The sequence below is a fragment of the Triturus cristatus genome, chromosome 7 (genome assembly GCF_964204655.1).
Source record: "Triturus cristatus chromosome 7, aTriCri1.1, whole genome shotgun sequence".
Taxonomy (NCBI): Eukaryota; Metazoa; Chordata; class Amphibia; order Caudata; family Salamandridae; genus Triturus; species Triturus cristatus.
Window position 1 is genome coordinate 1,126,517,508 of NC_140590.1, and position 20,048 is coordinate 1,126,537,555.

The 20,048-nt window shown below is 41.1% G+C and overlaps 1 protein-coding gene across 5 annotated transcripts in view; it reads right to left on the minus strand.

The window, feature by feature from the left end:
- Positions 1–20,048, minus strand: part of LOC146811210 (uncharacterized) — an 82,841-nt gene that overhangs the window by 53,812 nt on the left and 8,981 nt on the right. For all 5 annotated transcript variants that reach the window (XR_014966699.1, XM_085618243.1, XM_085618244.1 and 2 more), the window contains exons 5-10: positions 19,786–19,851; positions 19,227–19,280; positions 14,087–14,128; positions 10,214–10,288; positions 7,656–7,721; positions 3,124–3,156 (exon numbers count right to left, since the gene is read on the minus strand). Coding sequence is in view for 4 of the 5 variants with exons in the window: in XM_085618243.1 (XP_085474369.1) it covers positions 3,124–3,156; positions 7,656–7,721; positions 10,214–10,288; positions 14,087–14,128; positions 19,227–19,280; positions 19,786–19,851 (336 nt within the window). In the remaining variant the exon portion in view is untranslated. The remainder of the gene's footprint in view (positions 1–3,123; positions 3,157–7,655; positions 7,722–10,213; positions 10,289–14,086; positions 14,129–19,226; positions 19,281–19,785; positions 19,852–20,048) is intronic.

Genomic DNA, 20,048 nt, shown 5'->3' on the forward strand with positions numbered 1-20,048 from the left:
AAATTATATGCCAAAATATTAGCCACACGATTATCCCCTGTACTAGACTCTATTATACATTCGGATCAATCTGGTTTTATGAAGAATAGACACTCTGCAAATAATACAAGAACTTTATTACATGTCATTGAACAAGGTCTTACGTTAACTACTCCTTCAGGAATTATGGCTTTGGATGCTGAAAAAGCCTTTGATAAATTGCATTGGCAATTTTTATTCCATGCTTTATCATCTTTTAACTTTGGAGATAATTTTATTCGTATGATTTCAGCTCTATATTGTGCTCCTACTGCTCGTTTATTTATTAATGGCAAATTTCAAATCAATTTTCCCTTTTTAGAGGTACTAGACAAGGATGTCCCCTTTCCCCGCTACTGTTTTTAATTGGCATTGAACCTTTTCTTACATCTATAAGAAAATGTGATAACATTAAAGGAATTATTATTAATGAGATTATTATTAAAACTTTAGCGTATGCTGATGATGTACTTTTATGTATTAGTGACCCCTTATCCTCATTTCCTTCTTTATTAGAGATTATAACAAAATATTCTATGGTGTCTGGCTCTAAATTAAACACTAATAAAACTGAATTTTTCCCTTTAAACATTTATTGTACTCCTGATATGATACCTATGAATGAAATTGTTTGGCAAAAGACTAAATTAAAATATCTTGGTATTTTATTTTCCTCATCTATAAAATCTACAATGACTTTAAACTGTAATTTTGTCTTAGATTATATTAAAGATAAAACGTCTAAATGGGCATTGCTGCATCTTTCATGGTGGGGTAGACTGGAATCTATTAAATGAATATTGCTCCAAAAATATTTTATACTCTTTCCATGATTCCCTCTCAGTTCCCATTAAAATTTTATAAAGATATTGATAAACTTCTCTCCAAATTTCTTTGGAATAACAAATCACCTCACATTAGTTATAAAAAATTAAAAATGTCTAAATGTAATGCTGGATTTGGTATCCCAGATTTTTTTCTGTATCATAAAGCTTTTATTTTAAAACAAAGTGCCATATGGTTTAGTCATTTCCCTTTACATAATCCACCCTCTTGGCTCCTAATTGAAAAATCTATGGTGAAGCCGTTCCCATTACCAACGCTGTTAACTATGTCTAACACCTCCTCAGTTTTTCATAAATCTATCGTTCTCAAATCCACTAAATTGGTTTTTAATGATTTAGATTCTATTTTTCTATACCCCATGTATAACACTGTTGAATTATCATTATGGTATAGCAATATCATTAAACTAAATAGGAACATTAGATTTTGGTCTTCGTGGATCAAAGCGGGTATTTTTTATCTTAAAGACATTTATTCCAACAATACCTTTATACCGTTTGAGGATCTACAAACAAGGTTTGGTTTAACCCAATCTGATCGTATTAAATATGAATATTTAATTAATTCAATTTTAGATTCCTTTCCACAAGCTATTCCGACTAGTGTTACAGCTGATCTATCCGTGTATATCCAAACTATATCGCTGAAAGCTAATGGTGTTTCCATTTTATATAAAAAATTATCTAATACGTTAGGAAGTAACATATCGATGATTGCAACCTTCTGGAATAATGAACTTTCACTTACATTGTCTAATGATTCATGTGAAATTATATGGATTAGAAGTATTTCTGGTTGGTTACCTGTCTCACTTTATCAAACCAATTGCTATATTTTATTTAATTCTTTATGGACTCCAATACGTTTATTCCAGGCTAAACTCCTTCAATCTGACACTTGTTGGCATTGTAAATTGCATCCTGGTTCGTTACGACATATGCTTTTTGATTGCCCTTTAATTGCAAAATTCTGGACAGAAGTTTGGGATTTTATTAAGAAATTGTTGCATATACATGAAGACTTATCATATAAAATGTTAATTTGCAAATCAGTTACATTATCACAATCTCTAAGTTCTTTTGAATGTAGGCTTTTTGATTTTTTGATTTCTGCTGCGTTAAAATCTATTACCTTTTGTTGGAAAGATGTTTCTAAGTTATCAGTTCATGCCTGGTGGTCTTGGGTTATCTTTACAAGAAGAGGTGCTCAATTATCTTTGTCTGGGGTTAATCATAATCCTATTTCCTATCACTCTTTTTGGAGTCCTGTTGATCTCTATTTTGCATCTTAGGGGTATGTTTATGTATTGTAATGCTTTTTACGATTTTTATACTAATTAATATGTCATAGTAGCTCTATTTATTGCTTACTCAATAATTTGTTATTAGATGTTTCCCTTCCCCCCCTCCTTTTAAGTTTATAAGAATATGACCAATTTCTTTTCTATTGGAATGAATTTGATAATTTTTGTATGTCTATGTTGTTGATGTTCATTAAAAAATTTCAATAAAATATTTTGAACACAAAAAAAAAAAGTGAGACAAACTCAGCACAAAGTATTGTGCTATACTTTACTTTCCAACTCAAATAATGATTTGCATTGGAATGTTGCCTAAAATTACACGTTGTGCTTCTTTGCATCAAGAGGATTTACTATGGGTGGTACATTGGAATTCCCATGCAACCGTCTATGAGTTTTGACACAGCTCCTTTCGTACTAACATTTGTAGACAAGTATTTGTGCCAAAACTTTATGCGTCTTCTAGGCCTGCGTGAAAGTCACAGGAACAGACATTATTACCACTCTGCAAGTATTCTGCACCGTACAGCACACATAGGAAGCTGAAAACGTATTACAGCATGGTTTTTGTACTGGAAGGGTCCCTTTCCAGTACATAAACTGTGCTTGACAGAACCCCCTTGCACTGTGATGCAAGGGTGTGAGCTTTGACGGATGGCAGTCCAAAGTGAGCCAGTGTGGGGTGAGAGGAGAACACTGCCATATCTCAGTATACATGGTGCTCTTCTGTTCTCCTCTTTCATTCAATGCAGCCACACTGCTCTGCATGAAAGGTTAGTAAATCCGGCCTGAGATGAATACCTAACACTTAATGAAACACAAATGTGCCCAGGAGAGGAAGTGCATTTTTATCAGAAAGCCTTACTGAGAAGATTTAAACATTTATAAAGTGATTCTGTCTGTGCAGGCAAACAGTAAACGTCATCATAAATTGGTTCAAACAATAAAGTGAACTTTACCACAAGACCTCCAGCTATTCCTGCAATTCCTCCCTGAAAAGAAGAGAGAACATTAATTAGAAGTACAGGATTTCAAAGAGAAAAGCCCTTACACAGTCATAGCCGGTTATGGAAAAGGCACAGAGACAGATTCAGAAATTACAAATAGTGTAAGCCTTTTTCAGGTGAACAAGATTTTAAAAAATACACAAAGCAAGGCTCTTTAAACCAAATGAAAAATCAATGGCCTTGAGGCAAAGAGGAATTTATGTCACAAGAGACCAATGCGCTTTTATTCCTGAATGATGCAAGAAAAATATATGTCTAAGTATGGAGGATTTAAGACTACTGATGACCCAGTAGCTCTTTGGCAATGGATTGCCAGGTCAAAAGTTTCAAAAAGCAGAGTCTCCAAAGGCGCCACTCCCTGAAACCTAACATCATCCCATCTCTAAATGAAGCAGAGGAATGGCATGTGTGGAGGGATGGTCGCCCTGCTGATTTATGGGGAGGCTCCTGCTCTGCCAAATCCTGAACAAGCCCCTTGGTCTCTCACTTTATGTCTATTCCTCTCCAGTATATATACCACTCTCTCTCCCTTTTCTACACCATCCAACTCTAAATGAAGTCTTAAATGAAGATCCCAGTGGCCCATCCTCTACCTGGGTCGTGAACACTACCATAATCTTCTACTTGTTAAAGGAACCTGAAATGTATTTCCCAATTAAGGCCCAGATGTACAAACACTTGGCATCAGGCTTGTGTTACTTTTGTAGCGCAAACTCCAAGCAAAGCATTCAGGTGGTATCTGCAATCTAACGCAAAGACCGATTTTTGTTGAATTGTAACCTACAGTAACACAGAGCTGAGCAATGGGCTGTCTTGCATTTATTTAGGTCAAGGGTGTGTGTCATGGGTGGCGCATGGGCATTCCCACGCAACCACCTGTATTTTTTTGCCTCAAATCCCTATCTACAAAGAATTATAGACAGGGATTTTCACCCAAATTCTGCACCTCCTCAAGGCAGGTATAACAAGAAGAAATGTTTTCATTTCTCCATGTTTCTCCCATTTTGCATGTGTCCTGCATTGTACAGCACTCATGCAAAGTGGGAAACGCCTTAAAGCATAGTGATCCGGAAGAGAGTGCTTATAGTATAACACCTATGCTTTCCACAATGCAGAAACCCTTGCACTATTTCACAAGGGTGTCTGCATAGGAGAATGGCAGCTTTAAGTGCACCAACGTAGGGAGAGAGTAGAACAGCGTCATGTCTTAGAAAAATTGTCACTGTTCTGCTCTCTGCCCTCCATGCAGAGCAACTTTTCTGCTGCCATGCGCAACTTAAGTGATATGTAAATCAGGGCCTAGTTGTATATCACAGAGCAAAATAAAAAGTCACAAAATATTATTGTAGGAAGGTTGGATCTGACTGTATGGTTACCCCCACTTTTTGCCTGGTGTTTTTCTGGTTTTTGACTAGGCTGACTGGGATCCTGCTAGCCAGGACCCCAGTCTATCTGCTTTCTCCCTAAAATTGCAATGCATGTACTTTGGCACACACTCCATATTGGATACTTGGGTAACCTTATAAGTCCCTAGTATATGGTCCCCATGTACACAGGGCATAGGCACCCCAGAGGCCACCCATGGGCTGAAGCATGTATTATGCCACCCATGAGAGACCATGCAAAATGGAACTACAGGTCTGCTACTGCAACGTGTGTAAGCTGGTGCTTATACCACTTACCTTAGACATAGGTTCACTATATCTATTTGTCACTACACTTAAAATGTATAAGTCACTCCTATAGCAGGCCTTAACAATCCTGAAGGCAGGATGCTGTGTTTTATGTGAGAGAGTGGCCCTGCATGAGCAGAGCCTCTCTGCAGCCTTCGTGGACCATTCTCCCGTGTTGTCTGTGACTCAGCTAGACACATAGGTAGAGTTGCATTATGACCTCATGGTAAATGCTATCTCGAAAACAGCTGCATAGAAACATATCGTGTTTGGTATCAAACACCTTGGAATCATATCACCACACCAGTAACTGGTGTGGGAGGTATGATTCTACCATTCTGAAGCGACCTTCGTGGGGTCACTGGTCTAAACGGTGCCAGCCTTCTCGACCCGGACACCACAAAATAGAAGCTGCCAACCAGAGACATATTATTGCCCTCCTGCTGCTGAGCCAAGCTCGAGAAGAGGAAGGCAGCACAATAGGCATCCTGTCACAGGGAGGTGTAACCATCTCCCAAACAGGATTTAGTGGATGAGGCTGGGTGGGTGCACTCTGAGAGTGTCTGAAAGTCTGCACTTGTGCCACATTTGGTGTCCCTATGCATAGTCGAGCTCAAACCAGTTCTGGGAGCCATTGGTTCCTGCGCTGGCATGAATCTGGACAAAGGACATGGGTATAACCACCCCTGTGTCCTGCACCTCCCCTAGGAGGGTCCCCTGTATCTGTCCAACCCTCTCCCCTGGGTACAAAAGGGATTACCTGGCTGTAAGATTTTAGATTTTACGTGGACAAGTTTCTACAAGAAGAAACCACTGACATTCAACAGTCTGGACACCTTGGACATCGCTGGACCTCGACTGGGCTCAACTTTGTCACCCTTTCCGTCCGAAGCTTAGTTTGTGCGTTTGCTACATACAGGCTCCGTGCAGGACCTGTGGTGCACTTAAGACAACTGAAGAATCTCCCTTGGAGTGAAGGAGTCACTCCCCTGCATTCGCAGGCACCAAACCCCAACTGACTGGTCTGCTGCTCATGAGCTCCTGTGGAAGATTTCAGCAACACAGGAGATAGGTTTCCAAAGGTCCATGAGGTCGATCTGCCCTCTCATCAAGTTTGAGGCCAACATCTCTCGTAGGGACTGCATTACCCAAACCCCTGTGCACCGCGTCCATTTGCAGTTGCATATGCTTGTTGGCAATTCCTGAACTTGTGCATTGGACTCCTTGTAGTCCTCACCCTGAGCAGTATTTGCACCTAAGGACTCTGGCCTCCTCGCACCAAGTGCTCCGTGGGTTGGTACTTTGCATTCTTGTTCGTGGTCCCCTCGCGACTTCTGGTCATTCGGCCTATGGGTCCTTCTTAAGGTCATCTTGATTTTTCATGGGCTTTCCTGGTTGCTCCAGACATGCCCTGACTCCCCATTGTTTGGTGAGTCCCCTGGACTTTGCTGGTCTGCACCGTAACCTGTTTAACCTTCCTGCATGGGTGGCTTTGCCAAGGATTGTTGGTGCTCCCGCCGGACACCGACCCCCAATTCGACACCGAATTGGACCTTCTACGCTCTCTGCCGCTGCCAAGGCTTGTTGGTGCTCCCACCGGACACTGACCCCTCAGTACTCGACATCCTTCGTGCGACAGCTCGCCTCCTTCTCCTGGTCATCCTAGACGGCTCCGGGTCCTCGCAACTGAAGAGTCAAGATCACAGTCAACACACCTGAAGCACCCGACATCGGTGGGCATTTGTCTACCGAGCCCCTGGTCACTCCAAAGTGACCCGGACTCTGTCCCCTCTGCTTTCAGGCTCTTCCCATCTAGAATCCACGTTTGGATTCCACCGGACTCTTTTCGTGCTTCCAGCAGCAGCATTTCTTTGTTGAGGATCCGAATCAAAGGATTTCATAGGTTTAAATAGGTTTTGTATAAATAATTTAAGGACAACAATTAAGCCCTAGCAAGATACAATCTCCCTAACAGAAGGTTTCTAGTGTACCAGTCCTTCTGAGTGGCATTGGACATTTTTTAGTACTCAATGAGCTTGATATTTGGTAAAATCTCATGTTTGAATTTTGAATTATGTAGCATCTTTTTTTGCTTCGTACCTACCAAAACCGTACCTGGTGCCATCTGACATAAATATATTTTCCAAAATATTGTTAACATAAATATCACCCCATTAAACTTAATAATAGACAAGCTACTCCTAATCAGACATTATTTTTTCAAACTTATTTCGGACAACATATTTATGCAGACGATATGCTGGCATACTACAGCCTGGTTCATTTGGTCTTGTGCCAATCCATTCAGTGATCATAATATTGTTAACCAGAGTGAATCCATTCTGTGCTATAGATACATGCTCTGGAAATACATTAAAAACATTAAATTCCCGGAAATAGATTTGCAGCAAACAAATAAGTTACTATATAGTTATGGTAAGAAAAAATGCTGCATTGCTTGCTGAAGTTCATCTACTCATTTCATAATCTAGGTTGGGCTGTTGCAGTGGACAGGGGTGAATCTTATGCATATCTACTTGGAATTTGAAAAAATATGTTATGATCAGACGAATGACTGATAGTGAAGCTTTGGTGTGATTGGGTTTGAGCACTCTACATTTTGTAGTGTGAAGAGTATCTCAGATGATGAGAAGTGGAGGTACATAGGGGTCATATGAAAATCACCTCTTGGCACTTAGTTCTCACTTCTGCCAGAATCCACTAGAAAATGTTTGCCTTTCTATCTTTCGATGTTTAAATTAGTAGGCATTGAACAGACAGGAATGTATGTATTAAAGAAAGAGCTTTTACCAATATTCCGGTCAAACATAGGCCAATTTCACCAGCAGCAAGTCCAAGGCCATGCAAAACTCCACCCTGTAAGAGGACAGAAGAAAATAAGCCACAGACACCTTCTAGTAGAAGTAGACCAGGCCACCCAAACAACATCTATTTGAACATTCAGATTGGTAAACTGGCTCCATATCCCACAATTGCCTGTTACATCTATGGGCAGATTTTCTCACAAAAGTTACACAAAATGTGTTTTGTGCTGGAAAGTTGGCTGAAACTAATATCCATTGATTTGCGGCAAGGGGGATGTTCCATGGATAGTACAAGGTTGTTTCCATGCAACCACCCACAGTTATTCATGCAAAACCTCATCTCCTAACAATAGTAGCCAACGTTTTGCCCCAAAAAATAATGAATCTTTGAGGCAAGTGTAAAAAGAAGACACATTTATATTTCTCTAAACTTTTCCAACTTTGCATATGTGCTGCAGACACATCCAAAGTTAGGAAACGTTTTAAAGTTTGTCTAGGAACAGTATTTTGCAAAAGAAGGGTACTCTTCCAGTACAAAACCTGTGCTAGAAATGATGCAGAAAACTTTGTAATAAGGTGCAATGGTGTGTGTATGTGGAGCTAGGGAACTTAAATGTGCACCAGTGCTAGGGGAGAGCAGGATATTTTAGAAGATATGGTGGTTTTCTGCTCTCCTCCTCTCTCGCAACACAGCCAGCAACTTTGGTTGCTGCACTGCATTCGTGACATCTTTGTAAATCTGAGCCTATTTACCTTCTAAGAACGAGGACTTGCACTGTCTGCAACACGTTTAAAAGCATGAAATGCAGTCATTGTTGTCAGATCTCTCATATACAGGCTACTTCGCCACAATGAACAGATCTGTGATTATGTTGTTAGTCACTTTCTTAGACACACTGATAATTCAATAGAGTCACTTAGCAGTCATTTCTTGGTTTGGTATCAATGATTATGGCCCTCTTAAAACACTTATGAGATTCTGTGCTCACATCTGTTTGCTAATCCTAATTTCTAGACTCACATTTGCAGAGTCTCCGTAATCACGAGAGATACCACTGTCTGAGGAAATATGAATACCACAGAGCTCAGTTTATCCCCTTTGCAGTATTACCTCCCAAACCACAATGTGCAGCTTGAAATGTGAGATAAAAGTTTAATATGTGGCATGTTCTCACATCTTGCATTGTATAATTTAGAGTGTTGCTATTTTTCTCCACTCAGCATTTGCCAGATTTTGTCTGATGAAATTTGTTTTGGAATTTTTCACAATGTGTAACACAATATGGGAGCAAACTGCCATGTGCACTCAAATCCAGGTAACCAAGGCACTTCCAGCAGTGTCGCCTGCCATTTTTTCCAACAACACAATAAATATATGTCTCTGTCAGACCTGGACTGCAAAGTGGATCTGTATTACATTTATAATAGGTATTCTCTACATTCCATGTTCTAAATACATGTATTTTTATATTGACATATATTTCATGTTAACATGTGTATCTAGACCTGTATAACTCTAATGATGTTTGTAACATGTTCTGAAACCTTTCAGAGTTTGAAACAAGATGAAGAAGACATCATGGACCTGATCAAAGTACTGGCTATATTCCTCTTTGTTCAACTACCAGTTGTATGACAAAATTCCAATGGCAACGAGGGATCCATCTTCCAGCAAGTGGGCTCTGCTTTCAAGAGCTCTGATGAAGATCGCTTTGATAGGTCACCCCCCCTATAGTCTAGTGATTCAGCATCGTATCCCAATGTTTTAAGGTTTCTCTAAGTAGTACTGCAATATATACAAGTGGTTTGCACTGGAATATGCCTCCTATTGGCAAGTAGGTTCCGTAGGTTACTCCTCCATCTTAATGTGTGTTGGATTTACTGTTTCCTTTTGGTGAATTCATCTAACACCCATTTAATAGTTGTACAACTAAATATTAAAGCTCAGAATATCGAGATACAAGAATACTGTGGACAAACATCGTAGACCAAAATATCAAAAGTTAGTACACACAGCAGACGCATAGATTTACTATTCCCAACTTCACAGCTACATACCAGGAAGATGTATTTATCACAAAGGAACATATGCATGGAGTTAGGTACAGAAAATATATACTCACCTTTGGATAATTTGGATTCAATGTTTTATCCTCGAGATTTGTACACTATGAATATTCTGGCTTTGCTAATCAGAGGGCATACCTGTCTAATTGTTATTGATGTGCATAAGAATGTTTGCCTTTTTACGCAGACTGAATGAAAGCCCAAGCTATGTGAAGTAGTTTGCTGAGTGGTGGGTGGCAAGCAACCTAACTTTTATGGTGAGAAATATACACTCAATGTTGGCAGGTGTGCGACTGACAGGTGGTAGACAAACTTTACGATCTGCATCTTCTTGTAAAGTTCAGATATCACACTAAAAGGTTATCATGCATTAAGTGTATTGAAGAGTTTGTAAATGTAATGCAAAAACAAGTTTTATAAGTAGAGTTAATCAAGAAATTATCAAGCGCCATTTTTTTTGTAAGAAAGTTAACCTACCAGTGCTCCTCCTAGACCAGCAAATAAACCATCGCAAGTACGTTCCACGTATGCAATGTCTCCATAATTTCCAGACTAAGAACATTTTAGAGAAAGAGACATTATTGATTGTTAATTGATTACATTATTTTAATACCAGTTGAATAGATAGTCTTAAACAATTTTTTTAAAACATCACAACACAATGATCCTATGCTGCTTTGATGAAACATGGCTAAACATCTGTTTTCTTATTACACCCTCGTTATGAGAAGATGCAAGACCAAGGTAGGGCTTTCAAAATTAGGAACATACTGATTACACAGAGAGTGAACATTACAATTTGTACATCACCAAGATCATGAGCCAAAGATTTCTCTTTAGAAGAGTAACAGCAGTCATACCACATTGAAAGTTATTCAATAGGCAAATGAAAAAAATATAAAAATGAAAAGTCAGATGTAGGTATTTAAAAATGTCGTAAGTGGTGCCACCTAGTGCTGTTAGAACTGAATCACTGATCAGAGATAATAGAAAATAAGCATTGGCAAATCCAATAGGTCTGGCCTATTGTTAGGGGAAATGTTTGGTAACGATTTGCTGCGTTTGTGTCAGCCCCTGCTGTAATAGAAAATGTCATATAGAGAGAAGAGCCATTTTGTTGATTACACTGAGTTAGTAGAAGTAGGCTTTACTCTCAAACAAGAGTGTTATGAAAAGGAGCCAGAAGATGAAATTGACAATTTAACTGATAAAGTTAAAAGGTATAAATAATGAAATAGTGCATAGTATATATTTTTCACAAAAGACCAGCATTGTCATTGTATCTTTAAGAAAGCCTATGTGTGTGAATGTCTTTACTATATAAAGAAAAAAGGTTGCAAATCCAACATGTTGGTATGGCAGTTAATGAGTGCCAAAGAGCAATTAGTGAATGGCACTCTGTCCTTAGGGAAGGTATCAAACAACAAGCAACTCCATAATGAATAATCAATAAAATTTCCATTGAAATGCTGCCATTTCAGCAAAGTAAATACATTGGCATTTGTCTAATAACAGGACGACGCATCAGTCATTTCGAAAAGCTGTAAATGATAAAACACATATTGCTCACTATTTAGCAGTTTGGTAGGACAGGTAATATCGACCAACATGCATCACCTTTCTGTCTTGAGGTTGTATTTGTTTGTGATATGCTTAAACCTCAGTACCAAACCTAATATGTTTCAAGCGTTCTGATATTTGATTTTTTGAGATACTGCTAACACATGTTATGGAGAATATATCACCTGCATATCCCCAGCAGTATTTATTTTCATTTTGCTGTAATGAACTCTCAAGTTATTCAATCTTCTCTCCCTTCACAGTGAGTGCTTGAATCTGGCATTTTTGGAAATGCTGTCATCAGATCTAAACATTTCAAAAATGTCAGTTTAATGCGGAGTCTTTTACTTTCAATAGCCTTTGATTAAGGGACTGTGCTACATGCGGTCTCCCTATACATGGATGATGTCCTTCTTTACATACATGACATCCAACAGGGACTTGGGAGCATCAACTTAGTGCTTGAACAACTTAAGAATGTCTCAGGTCTGGGAGTGAACTGGGACAAGACTTGTCTTGCTCCATTGACACCGTAATGCCCTCCACAGCCCCACATGGCAGGACCCCACCAGGTGCACTGGGAACCATCCACGTTCCGCTACCTTGGCGGTCACATCTACCATGAAACCCATGATCTACGTGATGGCAATCTTACGAGGGCAATTACCACCTTGAGGCTACAGATATCCTTCTGCAGCATGCTATCCCTCATGGTGCAGGTGAGCTTCCCTCTCTAAGATGGTGATGCTCCCCATCTCCTGTATTACTTCCAGAACCTGCCGGTCACTGTACCACTCTCCACATTCCACACACTGCATGGTATGTTGGGCTGCCTTATCTGAAACAAACGGTGGAGACGGGTTGCAATGAGGTCGCTCCAGCTGCCTTTTGTGTTGGGGTGACTAGGGGCTCCTAACTTCGAGCATTATTATCTTGTGGCGCCGTGGCCATCAAAATGGCGGGCGGTCAACATCTGGCTGAGCCGGCTCTTCCTCACTGGGCCGAGCTGCTCAAATAATACATGAACTTCTGTTGCTGAATGGTAAACTCCCCCTGCATTCCAATACCCTATTGAGCTTCACTCCGACACATGTGCCATGCATGCCGGACATCAGAGTTAGATCTATAGGACCTTTTCAGGCATCTGCTCTGAAGTGAGAGGGTGGAACTTTGAGAGGTGGGAGTGGCAGTCACACTGGGCACCTTGTTTCACTAGGAAGATCTTGCACCCTTTCAGCACCTACACAAACATCATGAGAACCCCCCCCCCCCGCGATTACCTAGTGCACCGCACAACACTGGCTGAATTACAGCGGCTTTGGCATATTACAAGAACCTGAGACACATCCATTTTTCCACGCAGTCTACGTGAGGGATCACATGGTTCACATGTACGATGGCCTCTAGTTTTTGGGACTTGATGCAGCCTACAAAATTACATTGGGAACGAGACATTGGCTGTGAGAGCACTCCTAAAAATTTAGATAGGGCTCTCATCTAACCCCGTAACAATTTCAGCAATGCAAAGTTCCAATACATCCAGCTCAACATCTTACACTGGGCCTATTTTACCTCTGAGAGACTGCACCGCAGATGTGAAAGCGAGTCTGTGTGCCCCAGATGTGACTCCGGAAATTCAGATATGGCACATATGCTCTGGAACTGTCCAGAGGCACATTTATTATAAGGGGCGGTCTTAGATGCCTTGGCAGAGGTTACGGGTAGAGTGGATCTCAGCACCCTGGAGGTGGAATTATTGGGGATTTTCTGACATACTAGATAGAGAAGCCCAACACTCCGATTCATAGGCTTAGTCCTAATAATAACTAAACACGCAACTGCCATGAACAGGAAAGGTGCCTACCTTCCGAACATGTCCTACTGGTATTTGGCAATGTTAAAATGGAGTAAAGCTGAGTCCACAGCGCTGTGCAGGGAGGAGCTGAGGGGCCTATGAAGGGTCCCAATCATGCAGGAGTGGGATATTTTTGTGTGTGAGTTACAGGTCCACTTTGAGGGGACCAGGGAAAGGGTGTCCAACAGTGAGTCATGACTCTGTTCCCCCACTCTTTCTTTGTTCCCAAAGCCAGGCATGGAGTGCCCCACCACCTTGGTTCATTCCCCCTTCTGAGTGTAGCTGAAGTGGTGCTGGAACGCTGTGCATGTGCCTGCTGTGGGTGATAACAGAACTAAATATAAATTGCCAGGCATAGGCCCCTCTGCATAGGAGACACAGATCTTGACTCTGGAACTGTTAGTGCTGTGCCTGTTCAAACTGTTAACCATATCATTTGTCACGGTTACGTTAAAGAATAGACCAATGTCCCCTTCAGATGTTTCCTCTACTATATGTGATAGAGTGACCTAATGGGACATTACACATTGATTATCTGAATCATTAAATGATACTGTACTATGTACAATGTGCATTGTGCTCATGGTAAAGCCTAATAAAAGCGTTCCTGAAAAAAAATCCAAGAGCATTTGATATTTTTTTTAAGGTGAATTTTGGTGTGTGCGTGGGGAAACAGCCTTTTTACCGCAACCGTTACAACGCATGCGATTACATCGCATGCCGGTGCAACGCAAAAGGTGTGCAGCAGTGGGTAGAAGGTGTTGGATGTAACGTCACATATTCGCACATGCAGGGGCATTACTAATGCCAAGCAAAGATAACTCAACTCTTACTTTAGTATCTCTCATCCCTACATGAAATGAATTTCGAAACATGCCACAACAGTGCAACTATTCCTAGATTAGCGATAGTAACATACAGGATGGCAAACTTACTTGAGCAATCCTCACTAGTTCCATGTAAATGTTGTAGTCATTCTGTAACAAAATAAAACATATTTTGAGCTTCAGGTTCAGACAATGGCGATTAGTTGGCACTTGCCTAATAATTGGACCAGTGGATGGTTTTACAGATTTGAGAAATTGTAATAGGCGATATGAAGGAACATAAAGCATGCATAACACATCAATCACATGATTACATGAACTACATTTTCTAATTTGATCATTAGAATAAACCAATCGAACAGAATGATGGATGGCAAAGGCATGTTATGTCAGTGAATACATTGCAATATTGGGAATCTACACATTTACCTAAATCCTGATTCACCAATTCACATGCGGCAGGAGGGGGTTGAGATGACCAATATATGGTCCATTCTTTTGTGGACTACAAAACAGAAGATGAGGTCAGGTATATGAGGCTGAATGTAAGGCCAGTGAGATGAGAATAATCAAAGAGCCCGCAAATAGATGTTGGTGGAACTAGGGCACCCTTTTAAAATTAATTAATAGTTAATACATTATCTCTTTCTTTCCTGCCTCATTCAGAGTGTAGGGGAAGCCAAATTACCTAATTTTGCAATCACCACCAGCTCTACAATCAAAAACTCTTTTTTTGTTGACTTCAAAAGGGCCATTCAATTTAGTGTGTGTCCTCCCAGTTCTGTTCCTACTAGTGTATTTTTTGCTGGGTCTGCCCTTTACTCCATTGCAGTTTCAGACAGAAAAGTTCAGAACTGTCCCATGCACACTGAAAGAAAATTAGAAGTATGTGAGGAAAATTAGTTATATTGTGTCTGAAGAAGAGAAATCTGTATCTGTAAATCTGTCTTAAAAAAATGTAAATGATGGCATGTACAAAATCGCAGTTAACAACACAGACAATTTTAAATTTGGTGGGCCTGCCACACTTGCTTGTGGCGCACCAGCAATATAGCCATGACCCTAACTCACAATTTAGACAGTCTTTGATTTAGATATGAGTCACCGGAAGTGGGAAATTTCTCAGCAATGAGATGCAGGTAGACAGGAAGTCAGGCCCTCACTGAAACTTACCCAAGGAGATGAAACTAAATTACTCATGTACAAATTTACAAAGGCTCCCCCAACTCAGGGAGCCATACATATGGTGGTGAGCTGGGCCGAACCAGGGATGTGGTGCATCATGACCTTTCTGGGGAAGGTCAGTGCAGGATTGGCTGACCGGTGGGGCTGTACCGGAAGCGTTCGGGTACTTCTGGGCCTGTCCCAGCAATTTTGTCAGCTTAGCCCATAAAAGGTGCTGAGAGGCGGCAAGTGGGTCTCTTTTTCCCACTGGCCGCCTTGGACAGGATGCCACCTCTCTACCCCATGTGCTTGGAACCCAGAGTATTGCCCGCATGTTTCTTTGTTTCTCTGTTTCTTTGTTTTAGGTTCCTGCGGGCCAACGCTGATTACTGCCAGCACTATGGTAAAGGTCTTGAATATCCTTTTTCAGAATCTTCACATCCAACTTGGCAGCCAAGGTCCAGCAAATGCCTCCGTGAGCCACAGGGGCTTGAGAGCCATTTCCCGCCCTACCCAAGTGCAATTGCGGTATTCCAGTACTCAGTGGTGGCTCCGGTGGGCACTTCTAGGCTATGGGGGTGAGGGGGCACTGGGGGTTTTTGGGGTTCCTTTGTTTGCGTTGTTGCACCAGTATCATTAATTACTTGGTTTTGTCTGCCTTGGTCTAACTGGAATTCAGGTGAAGCGCTCCAATGCATTTGGCCGAGTTTTCACTAATGTAGTTAGTCCGGCAAGAGAAATTGATAAGGCTATTTTGTGGCTGAGTGGTTTGTATCAAGCAAACAAGCAAGGGCTCATGCACGTAGGTATACAACTACAGAGCACACCTTAAATATGGGAATGGTCTCAAATATCCCCTTTTTAAATATTTACATTTCATCCAGTCTCTGTGAAAGGTGAAAATTCAATTAGGACCATTTATTGATGGCATCAACAGGAAGAAACCGCAAGCGGGAGCACTGCTAAGTCAGCCTTTGCCAGCAAGTCCCACAAGCTTATGCTTTCCTAGACACATTCCACACCCCTGCCACTCCCAGCAGAGGAAAAAAGGCTCTTCTCCAACCGAAAGGGCAGACTTGCTTTGTGTTGGTTGTCTGCAAGCCTGGTTGGCACGAGGAGGAGTCTCCTGAGATGGTGCGAGTGGGGTCAGCCATCGTTCCCAGTCCAAACCATGTGCACAATAGAATGGGTAAGTTGGTTAAGCCAGCTGGGGGGGTTATCTATATCCCAGAGTGCATCAAGGGTGGGCGGTTGGTTCTCGAAGGATGGGGTACACGGCCCTGAGGAAGGTAACAAAATATTCTTGAGGACTTGGTGGCATGGCTAGGACATGTCCAATGCAATTTGTTTGGGGGGAGGCCAGATAGCAGGTAAACTATACTGGCCTGTGGCTTGTGAGGTCAGGATTGGGTAGACATTTATGCTCTATATAAGGTATCCTTTTCTTTTTACACCAAAATAAGAACAGCATCACAGGACCCTCCAAGGAGTGCTGGCAGCGAGTTCAAAGGAAGTTACAGGGGCACAGGGGGTTGGGGGTGGCCTTTGACATGCTGTCCTTACCTGTCATCCACCCCTGCAGGCACACTGGGCGCAACCTAGCACAGGCCCTTGGAGAGGCAAATGATGTGTGTAGGAGGTGTCCAAGAGAGGTGTCCTAGTGGGCAGATGGGCCCCCTGCACAGGAGTATCCTGGTAAGGGAGATCCTTGTGTGAGGTCCTCCCATAAGGAGGCACTCACCCAGGTGCAGCTTTGATTGGACACGGGATGTTAAAAGGAAAGGACACTGGGGCCAGATATGATCTCACCCAAAAATGAATTTTGAGGATGCAATGGAACGGAAATGTAGTTATGGATAAGAAATAAATGTACTAGTGTCTTTGTTAAGGCTAGGCATTGATTCCTGTAAACCAACTGTACAAATGTTTGTTACTGTGCATAAAGTAAAATGTGTTTTTTGTCTCGTTTATATGTGTAAATAAATATGGTCTGGGATTTATGACCCCAAACCCAAAAAGAAGGAGCTTGCTTGTGTTTTGACAAATGTCAGAGGTTGTTGGAGTTGAGGAGGAGGGGTCAGTCAACCAGGAGGCATCGGCGATACCAAGCCATAGTAAATGCGGCCTAAAACTACAAAAGATAGAAACTTTAGAAACACAATCTATTTTGGAAAGTCTGTAGTTGGAAAAAGAACTTTGTGCAACAAAGGGAAAAGGTGAAAGCACAGAGGCAAAAGGCCGTTTCCAAGATGCAGAGGAAAACCACATTTGTGGATGAGGAGTACTGATGAGCACAACTAGAAATTCAAAGTGAAGGATGGATGCAGAGGAGACTGTGGAGACCAACAAAGAGAGTAAGAAGAACAATGTTGAAAGAAATCAGGGACATGTGCAACGGTAACAAAGTTTAAAAGTAGGAAAACATATTTTACACTTGAATGCCAAGGTAATAGGCTCAGTGACAAGGTGAACAATTGGAATTACAGCAGGAAAAGATGCTCAAAAGTAGAACACCAAGAGGGGATGAGAAAAACTTGTGAGGTGAAGACAGAAACTGCACTCTTTACCAAAAGATCCTAAAAAGAGTGAAGGAATATGTCACAGAGGGAATAGTGATGGTAAAGAAATGCAAAGGGATTACAAAGTAAGGACAGAGAGAATGTATTTTTATTTTGTATTCTTGGTGTAGTAATTTCAAGTTTAAGTGATTGTTTTATATGAGTGTGAACTATGTGTGGTAAAAAGATGTGCACAAGAAGCCAGGGATGATCCTTATTCACGGGATGATGTCCCCCTCGAAAGGCATACTCCCCATCAGAAGATTATCTGTCAACTCCTGTATGATTTGTCATAGGCATCAATTTTCGTGGTGATGCATGAATTTTCCTCATCTTCGTATTGTGTGAGCTTTTTGTAATATAAGGGCATTATTAGAATAGGGATAGAACCCATGAGAGGCAAAAACAATAAATCGTTGAAATTAGTGGTTACCATCCTCTCCTTGCAGGACAGACAAAGGTTTATCTTACGTGTCCAGCATAGATTTCGGAGGCCTGATCGATGCGAAATTTTAAGAATATACGTGTCAGATAAATTCACATAGAATGAATCAAAGCCCTTGGCTGACCATGGTCAGAGAAGTTTTAAGGCATCAGCAAAGTGGGCAATTGCCAGGGCCCCCACCGTCCAAGGGGCTCCTCGGAAAGTGGACTTTCTCTCAATTCCACCTACTTCTCTGTATTAACCTCTCACCTTCTTCTCTGTATACCCCTACCCCTAGCCCTACCTCTCTCTCGGTCTCTCTCAAACCAGTGCCATATTAAGGTTGGTTGAGCTGAGGACAGGACATATTTAACAAACTTGTTGCGATCGATTAACTGAAAGTTCAATTTATGATTAAGTATTGTTTGGCATCATCTGTGGTTGAATTATTAGAATTAGGTAATAAAATTCAAAGTTGTTATGAACAGGAGCCTTTCCATGTCATTTATTTACACTTCAATAATGGGTTTAACTAAATCACCTGTGTTGATTGGTAATCAAACACCATGCAAACAAAATGCACATGAAATGATGCAATGTATAAAAAACTCTGGATTATGCCTGAACACATATGTGCAGACCCCCATGTTCCACATTCAATGGATGATCTTTTCCACTTTGGCTCAGACCCTTTCTAATTCTGCCTCCAGTTCGTAATGGTCTTAATTGCATTATCTATTGACCTCTTGAAAATGCCATGGGAACTTGCATAAAGTTTCATAAAATTAACATCAAGCTACCCTGTGCAAAAATTGATTATGTGGGCAAATGTTGAGTTTAAAAGACATGGAAGATATCAGTTAGGGGACTGATTAGAAAAAGTCCCCTAAACAAAAAATAATGCAAAAGTTTGCTCTAGTAAAATTTGAAAAACGTCATATATTTTGCTGATGTAAAACAGTGTGCATGGGTCTAGTCATACCTGCAGGATCTCAAGTCTGCACCCAATAGGCTTCAACTATATTCAGTAACTGAGGCCTGAATCAATTGACCTATCACAGTGGTTTAAAATAGGGTAGCCCTAGAGCAAGAAAACTCTTACCTGATTAAGGAACAGCTGTTGGGTAGAGAGTCCACAGCTGGCTGCAGTAGTTTCCTGAGGGTAAAGAGAACTTGGTTTGTAGTAAATATATATTCTTGAAGACATCATCCACACTGATAACCCAGCTGTCAGTGATACATCACTTTTTCAGGAACAGATGTGCAGTCAAAGGTGCACTCAACCGGATGCGTGACTTGGTAATACCCTTCCTGTAAGACATTATTTTCTGACTTGGCTCAGACAAGCAGGTTTACGTCCCTGTAAATCTCATCTGGGTTTTATATTATGTGGAAGATATAGCAACAATGTGTGGATATAAGGACACAATGAGTTCAAGCTCCTTCCCCCTAACGCTAGACCTGCCCTGTGCGTGACTGTCGACATGCATCACTGGCATCGTTGAAAAACCCCTTGCGCAGTACCTGCCACCCCCGTGTGTCCTCTCCTCGACAAACAGCAGTGGCTGCTTCTTCTACTCAGATACACAACATACACTAGTTGAGTCTCAGAGTCAAATATCACACACAAAATATCATGACATTAAAATTGTTATCATTACCACAAATCTGATGCTGTTTTCTACAATAAATTTATAGGATTCTGCTTTCTTGTTCACAGGCCCATTCTGAAAGAAACAAAGATTAGAGAGTTACTTCAGTATTTGCCTGTAAAGTGTTCAGGTGGGTAGGTTTTCGGTGATGTGCTGTGTGCCAAGTGGCTCTGTGTGAGGAAGGAAGTTGCAGGGGCCTTCATGTGATGGATATAGGAGGGACACCAGCCTGGTCGTTTGTAAATGAGCTACCCTGGTGTAAAACCAGAGCA